Source organism: Chanos chanos, chromosome 5, assembly GCF_902362185.1.
Source record: "Chanos chanos chromosome 5, fChaCha1.1, whole genome shotgun sequence".
In the NCBI taxonomy this organism is placed as follows: domain Eukaryota; kingdom Metazoa; phylum Chordata; class Actinopteri; order Gonorynchiformes; family Chanidae; genus Chanos; species Chanos chanos.
Window position 1 is genome coordinate 11,272,811 of NC_044499.1, and position 8,453 is coordinate 11,281,263.

An 8,453-nucleotide genomic window follows, 5' to 3' on the forward strand; every position below is an offset into this window, starting at 1 on the left:
TGATAGGCATTATCTACTCACGCCAAAGCCATGCAAATGAAACAATAATTACAAAGTGCCAAATTTCTCTTTTCGATGCCTCACTCTTTTTAACCCCCCCCCCTTTCTCTCTCTCTCTCTCGCTCTCTCTCTCTTTTTCTCTCTCTCTCTCTTTCTCTCTCTCTCTCTGTCTGTCTTTCTCTCTCTCTCTCTGTCTTCCCCCCAGTCCTGTAACAGAGTAGAAGGAGAGCTCTGCTGTTGTGGGTCAGCATGCCTGCCATTGTGAACCTTCTTTTCAACACTGTGTCAACCAACACCACAATCTCCTTCTCCCTGGTGCTGCCTCTGGTCAGCGTCCTGTCTCTGCTGGTGGGGGTCGGCGGCCATCTGCTCATGTGGTTGGTTTTGATGCGTAACCGACGGCGACGCTCTAAGCCCAGTTCCGTTCTGTTGTTGAACCTTAGCTTGGCAGACCTGTGTGCCCTGCTTACATTGCCATGTGTCCTCCTCAGTGCCAGCTATCAGAACTGGCAGCTAGGGGGAGGTATCTGTGTGCTGCTGGGTTTTATGACCTCTCTCACCGCCGGTGTAGACATCTTCAGTCTGGCTGCATTGTCGGTTCTTCGCTACCGCATAGTGGCTCCTCCCGCAAGGCCCCCAGCCAGCCCCACACAGGTGTAAGTATCCACAGAGAGTGACACACACACACACACACACACACACACAGAGAGGCCAATGCCTTTTATACTATTACACACATGAATGATTTTTACACTGTTAAAAGACCAGACACAGTGTTTACACTGTGCGCTTGTTCATTGCAGTAAAATGAACAGTGTAATGCATTGTGTAGAATTTTTTTTTTCTCAACAAGTGCATTTATGACAACACTCAAAAACAGCACACTCTCCTAAGTAACAGTTACAATGTAAATGATAACGGAAAATAGCTCTTGATCTCAAGGAATTTTTACGCTAAACATCAACACTCTGCTGGAAATACCAGAAAACAGAAAATAGCTCATGCAAATGGCCTGGGCAGCTGTTATGAAACAGTTAACTGTCTGTTATTCCAGAAGTTGCACGTTTCACAGTTATTAGTGCAAATTCATTACATTGAAATATTTATTCGTCAGAGAAATGTGCTAAGATAGCAGATCAGTAGCTGCGCTAATATTCACCTTTTACTTTGTTCTGTAATGGTATGAAACCTTCTTTCCGTGCACGAGTGTATAGATGTCACAGTGAATATGACCAGAGTCTCTTTTTTGTTCAGAGCGGGCACGGTGGCAGTGATCTGGCTGGTCTCTGTTACCATGGCACTGCCAAAGGTCACGTATATCCAGTTTGATGGGGGTTGCACGTGGTCGGTGGGAAGGGGTCAGTGGCTTGGTTTCCTCGTCCCGGCGTTCCTGGTCTACTACGTGGCCCCTCTTCTTTGCATCGCGCTCAACTGCGGCCTGATCATCACGCACCTGTATCGATGCCGCGGTACTTTGTCAGCTGACCGACGGAACAAGAAGGCCACCGCACTTCTCATTGGCTCCACTCTGGTGTTTGCTGTCAGCTGGCTGCCCTATTACGTTCTAGAGTTTGTCAATATCATGTCACCACATGTCAACTCAATGTCCTCACCTCCCAACTGGCCGCTGGGCTCCACCCCGTCTCCTAGCCCCACCATGTCATCGTCTGATACGGAGGTATCCTTGCTGTGGGAGGTGGCCTCTCTCTCTGCCATCCTGCTGGTCTGTTTGGCTCCCTGTTGGAACCCTCCCTTATATTTCTTGTTGTCTAAACCAGCCTTACGTCAGTTACGGGCACTTTTCCCTGCTCTTCCGAAACGATGGGGGGCCATAACTCTGCACAGACGCATCATCCCAGCACCACCCCTACAACTAGCACCTTCACAACCAGTGTCCCACACTTGCACCCTTGCACCAAGGCTTACACAGTGATACACAGTTACACACACACACACACACACACACACACACACACACACACACACACACAAAGAGGAGCACATTACATTTCTACATATACGTAGATGCAAATACACACACCGTACAATTCTGTTGTTGTTGTTGTCGTTGTTGTTGCTTTAGGGACAGGTGTGTTCTTCAAGAACATCCATGTCCCTTTTAACCGTGTTGGGAGCATGAGTTGCTTAGTAACACCGTGAGAGTGAATAGAAACATAAGATTGTGGTTCAATGTTTTTATGGTGGAGCATCACATTTACAATGTTCCAGCACACCAGCTGCTCTGCCTTTCCTTGTCTCTCTCTGTTATATATATATGCACACACACACACACACACACACACACACACACACACACACACACACACACACACACACACAGCACATACAATCACATCTAAATATTTCTCAGTGGGTGTGTATATTTATGTATATGTATTCAGCTAGGTCTACATAGCCTTTGAATAATGTGCCTGAATGTCAATTTCTGACAATTTTTGGCATTAATCACCCACCTCTCTATATATATTTCAGATCCATTTAAGACCAAGCTGTTCACCATGTTTGAATCTGTTATTTCAAATTCTGTAAATCAGTCCATTTCTACTTCCCTTCGCTCTGTCCATGTCTGATCTGACTCGGTTTGACTGAGAGATTCAGACATCCATTTTCATTTGGCTTGATCAAGCAGTGGGGAGCAGTCAGCCAGCGGCTTTAGAACATCACAGCGACCATCAATGAGCACAGTCTATTCTTCTGCCCTTATTGTAGATCACTCCAGAGACCACGTTATGTCATGATGATCCTTTGGGAAATTCATGCTGGATATGAAAGCCTTTGGATAAAAAAAAAGACCCATTTTCGAGGGAGAATGTTATTTTGCCGTCAGCTGAGCAGTATGTGGAGTTCAAACGCAAATAAAACCATAACTGGTAAATGACAAAGACAACGTTGTGGAGAAAAAAAACTACAGAAAATTTGTAACTGCTTTTTATGAACTACAAAAAACTAGCAAAATATGAATGATAAGTAATTTTGTAAAACTGTTTAAACTGCGTTTGGCTGGCCATCATGTGACAATAAAGGGAATACTCAAATTAATCAGTAACTGACTCATACATTAAAGTATGGAGTTTTGTCTGGAAATAGATATGAACATTATGGAAATATGTTTGGGGACACAGAGAGAATTATGTCCATTTACAACGTATGGATCACGACCTCCATTAATAAGCCTCTTCATGTGTCGACAGTATAGACGTTATACAAACTGTCAGTAATCCAGTGAAGCCATTCTGTAACAAGGCTGAATCTGAAATGTTGTGTAGGATTCTCTGTTCATGAACCACATCCGTTTGGCAGTGGATACCCATGAGTGGTTTGACCTTAATCAAACTTTAACAGACTTGTTACAGTTGCAAATGATAGCAGTTATGGTTTTCGGGTTTGCAATGAATTAAACAAGCCATTGCTTTCATCAAAGCCCATTCAAAGTATTTAAAGCAGACTTCCAATTGACTGATGAGAGGTAATTAACAGTCCAGATTAATGAGCTGCTCTTCCACAGTATGTTTACTGCATAAACTCCTCATGTTCAGCCAGGCTAAAGTGCCTAAAAATTAAATGTGATGGTGCTATGCTTGATCTACGCCTGGTCTGTTATGAGCTGTTACACAGTTTTCTGATGCAGAATTCTGTGGGATAATCTGTGAAAGTGACATGTTGTAGGAAGCCCAAAATAGAAATCCTGAGGCAGTTGTTAAAGATGAACAATGAATATTCAGATTCAAACCATTGCAACTGTTACTTCGTCCTTAAGTGTTTCATTAGGTGAAAAACGCAAAGTGTGATGGAAATTTGTTGAAACAGCTGAGAAGCTATATTAAAGATTCCCCTTTTAGGCTACTCTAATAATACATTCAACCAGGCCACGAGAGCAGGGTCAATCGTCAGTCCATATCTAATCTTTGCCTCCCTCTAGCGGTGGATTAACTCAGGCGAGCATACAACACCCCATAGGCAACAAAACTTGTTTGCACCCAATGAGATCATCCACTTGACCAGCAGTTCCAGCATTAGTCTCTGAGGGGAAAAAAAGGAAGAAATGACTCGCCACGTCAGCGTTAATGCATGACCATGACCAATATTCATAATCGGCGCCTTGGAGAATCGCCAAGCAATAAGCATGATGCATCTTGAAAGAAGGATAATAATTATAAGAAAATGTCAAGGACACTGGTGACACAATCACATTCTAGTTCACGAGAGAGAGAGAGAGAGAGAGAGAGAGAGAAAGAAAGAGAGAGAGAGTGTAGGAGGGATTTATAACTGTTGAGTACGCCCAGATGGAGGCACAGTCAGGTACTCTAACGCATTCTTTGGCTGAGATGGAAAAGGGGCGGACCGCTTTCTGCGCGCCTATAGAAAGCCACCCTCAAGACTTAAAGGGACGTACAGGTGTACAGTAGTATGATGCGTTATTAGAAACAGCGTCTAGACAAACACGAAGACGACTCAAACGTACTGAACCAAATCGACGTGGAAGACATTATTTGAAATTATGGACCGTTCTTTTGTCTTTATCAGACATGTGACAGTATATGAATGGGTTTAACCAAGAATACCCGCGAATAGAGGATGCCGAAGAGTCACTGAACATTTACTACTGACATGATATGGATGGTGCTGATCCCAGTCGAGGACTTTCATTGTGAGAACAGGTTAACAGAATACAATGTCGGAGCAGGTAAGAGTGCCTGACGTCCCCATCATTATCACTTATGCCTGTTATTTGTCCGCTTACTTTTTACGTTTCTGCTCAGGTTGAACGTCTGTTGCCGCTTTTTTCGGTGTACACGCCCTCTCTTGCAGCGCTGCTCCGTAAGGGTGCTAGTCTTGTCTGCCGGAGGCATTCTGTTACTTTGTTTACGTGAATGTCTTTCTCGAATGGTGCCATTCATACATGTAATTGCCAAAATAATGGAAACACTTGGGGAAACGGTTGCTACAAAGTAAATTGAAAATAGGTCCTTCTACACTACTGTAGTTTATAGTGATTTATACAATTTACACACCATATTTTTTAAACATAATATTTAATAAAACCGAGCAGTCGTCCATTATTTTGGTTACCATGGTGTTTTGACATAATGTCTGGAGGAGGAGGAGATCTCAGGAACTTTGAAAAAGGAGAGCTCGTTTTACAGGAGCCTTACTCATAACTTACTAATGCTTTACACACAAATAGTGACTAAACTGAAGCTAGCTTGAAGAAACACAATAGTCTAGAGTCGACTGTAGTGGAAAACACACACTCTTCCTGATGTCTGTTTATTAGTTCCAGATGTAAGTCAAAACAGATAAGCAACTCTGAAGCATTGAGAGTAGATATAAGTCTACCGGGTCAAGAATTTCATGGAGGAGGATAATATGATTGAAGTGCATCGCCTTAATACAGTGGTGTACATAGGCAGTGGTCTGCTGAATGAGGGGAAAGAAAATCATATGGTCAGATGACTCATCCTTCACCCTTTCTTCAACAAGCCGAACGAGTGCACGTCTTGAGCACGTCCAAACAAAGTGCTTGTTTCCCATGGTGAGAGGATTCTTAAGGCTCTCTGTTATAGTCTGGGTCGCATTTTCCTGACACAGTTTATGTCTGCTCATCTCCTCAGAGGGTAAGGTAAAATGTCAATAAATACAAACTCCAACTGCAAGCTCACCATTCTACGTCTATGGGACATGAGTTATTCACTGAGTGGGCGAGATAAACATAGAAGCAATGTAAACCACACTGCATGACCAGGTCAGTCACCGACTGAGACTCTGAAACAATGTCTCAGATTGCATTATCCATCACCGTCAGTGAAACGCCAAATAGCCAGGATTTCTCGTGGAGTAATAGTGTCACCTCCCTCCAGTGGTGTTCCAGATACTTGCAGAATCTCCATCTCTGAAGCTTTTCTGGTAGCTTGTTCTGAAAGAACGCCCTGTAAGGTCACTGTTGACTAATCCTTCCTTTATTTTGACTGTAACATTTTCCTTCAAGTTGAAAAATGAAAGGAAGGCGAGAACAAAATTAGTTTACATTCATTCTTGTGGTATACTGTTTTATCAGTATTATTAGTCTGTTATTACTCCTCATCATTATCATCATTGTGGTTGCTGTTGTTGACTGATTGTAACTGACTGCCTAAAATTCTTTTATATACAAAGAGTTGCTGCTACCCCCCAAACTGGTGATACAGTATATACCTCTTCTATACACCAGCTCTCTGTCCTAGTGTGTTACTTACAATGAAGGCTATGATTAATTAATTAACTTCTCTCAATTAGTGTAATTGGCTGCCTCTATGTGTCTTCCTCCATGGACAGTCTCAGTCATTCTTTAGATCATTCAAACAGAGTCCCTGACACTCCTGGTATTAGTCCCTGCAGAGCTGGAACTAGATTAATTGCTGTATTAATATTGATGGCAGCTGTCCCTGCAACCTAATGCTGTAAACAGCTGCATTACAAACCTGCCCTGAGTCCCTGACAACCCACTGCCCACCAATTTGCTCTCTATCTCTGTTTGTTTTTTTGTGTTGTGATGTCTGTTGGAGAGCCTTTGTGTGTGTGTGTGTGTGTGTGTGTGTGTGTGTGTGTGGCTGCATACACACTCAGCTGAGGAGAGTCAGGACACGGGCTGATTTGACCTACATTTTCTCTAATGTACAGTACTCCAGAGATCCCTTAAGTGGACCCGTGTATGACTTCTCTGTTTCCTGCTGTGTTTTTCATTTTATTAAACTAGATTATTCATGTGGACATATATTGTGCCAGTGTGAATGAAGATCATTCTCTATCTTACTGAAGTAACCTTTCAGTGTTGTCTGTCCTGATGGTCTTGAAATAATTTCAGTTTTATGTTTTGTTTTGTTTTGTTTTGTTTTGTTTTTCCAGGGATATGGTTTGACTCTTTCTGCTGCACCCCCTCTCCGTAGAGGAAGCACCCCTCTTCCGATAAAACATCAACTAAGGCGGGAAGAAGCAGTATCGGAAGACTATGATTGGACACCAGGACTTGATGAGCCTGCACCTCCACCAGTCAGCATCAGCGATACTCAGGAAGGGTCTTCTGATAAGGCCCCACAGCCGCAGGAGAAATACCGTGGTCCCCTGAGGATTGTTCTTCTCGGCCAGAACGGCGTGGGCAAATCGTCTCTGGCGCTGTCCCTGGCAGGATTATCTGACAGATCCCTCTCCGTAGACTCTGAAACCCAAGCAAGCGGTAAAGTCTTGTTTGTGAAATTCAAGCAGCTGCTAAAGCTCTCTTTTTTGTAAGCCAAGACTGCAGCCAAAGTCAGTGTGAATGACTTTTCTTCACATTGATCAACATAATTTGTTTAATATCAAAGGACCACAACTGGTGTTAAGTATCAGTAGTATTTTTGATTCATACCAGGTGAGAAGAGAAAGTGAATTGGGTACTGCCAGCTTTTTAAAGAATGAAAACCAGTTGAATGCTGTAACTGATCAGGCCAGGATGGTAACCCAAGCCTGGAGCTAAGAGAGTCTCATCTGCCCTGAGTGATAGGAGATGCCATGTAAAATGCTTGATCTAGCCTTACAGTACGGATTGAAGTTATTTTAGTTTCAGTATTGTTTTCCTCTGTGTCTCTCTCGTTCTTTCTTTGTGTGTGGCTATGTTTATGTGTAAGACTGAGTGCTTGTGTAGGTGGTTATGTGTGTATGCATGTATCTGAAGTTTGTGAGTGAGAGACATATCCATTTTTTTTAGATGAGGGTTATCAGCGAAGGGTGACAGTGGATGATGAAGACAGCTCAATTATGGTGTACGACAACTGGAAACAGGTGATACTCACACACACACACAAACTCACACAAACACGCATATGTTTGTGTGTGTGTATATATATATATATATATATATATATATATATATATATATATATATATATGTACACACACACACACACACACACACAAATTTGTCAGATTGTCAGCCATTGCTGTCTAAAATACATTACAGATGTAATGCCTTAGCTTCAGTGACTATTCAATGTCTTAGTTTGAGTGATAATTCAGTGTTTTAGTCTGAGTGATGATCCAGTGTCTTAGTCTGAGTGATAATTCAACGTGTAAGACACATTTCTGTTGCTTTGAAATGGGAATTACATTTGGGAATGAAATGAGAAATGAGTGCGTGCTTGTGTGTGTGTGTGTGAGAGAGGGAGAGAGAGATAGAGAGACAGAGCAAGAGGGAGAATACATGCATAGTAGTGTTTTACCCTGTAGCTATGATGTTATTATCCATTTCCGTTTCCCTTGGATTGGGAAGAACTGTTTCTATTTTTTTTTATAGTTTGTTCCGCTCATATATACAGCATGAGCCAGGAGCAAGATCATAGATCTCCTCTCCACGCTGCTTTTTTTCCTCCCTCATTGATCCTTATCGGAATGGACAAGATTAAAATGCCGCACAAGCAAGG

General features: G+C 42.6%; 2 protein-coding genes across 2 annotated transcripts in view; both read left to right on the plus strand.

Moving 5' to 3' along the window:
- The first annotated feature begins 249 nt into the window (after positions 1-249).
- LOC115812154 (somatostatin receptor type 5) lies at positions 250-1,835 on the plus strand. The gene is made up of 3 exons (XM_030774641.1): positions 250-656; positions 1,255-1,678; positions 1,779-1,835. The coding sequence occupies exons 1-3, from the start codon at positions 250-252 to the stop codon at positions 1,833-1,835; spliced, it is 888 nt and encodes a 295-aa protein (XP_030630501.1).
- A 2,858-nt stretch (positions 1,836-4,693) lies between these two features.
- Positions 4,694-8,453, plus strand: part of rem2 (RAS (RAD and GEM)-like GTP binding 2) — an 11,213-nt gene continuing 7,453 nt past the window's right edge. Inside the window, exons 1-3 of the mRNA XM_030774642.1 lie at positions 4,694-4,705; positions 6,904-7,231; positions 7,742-7,815. Coding sequence (XP_030630502.1) covers positions 4,694-4,705; positions 6,904-7,231; positions 7,742-7,815 — 414 coding nt within the window. The remainder of the gene's footprint in view (positions 4,706-6,903; positions 7,232-7,741; positions 7,816-8,453) is intronic.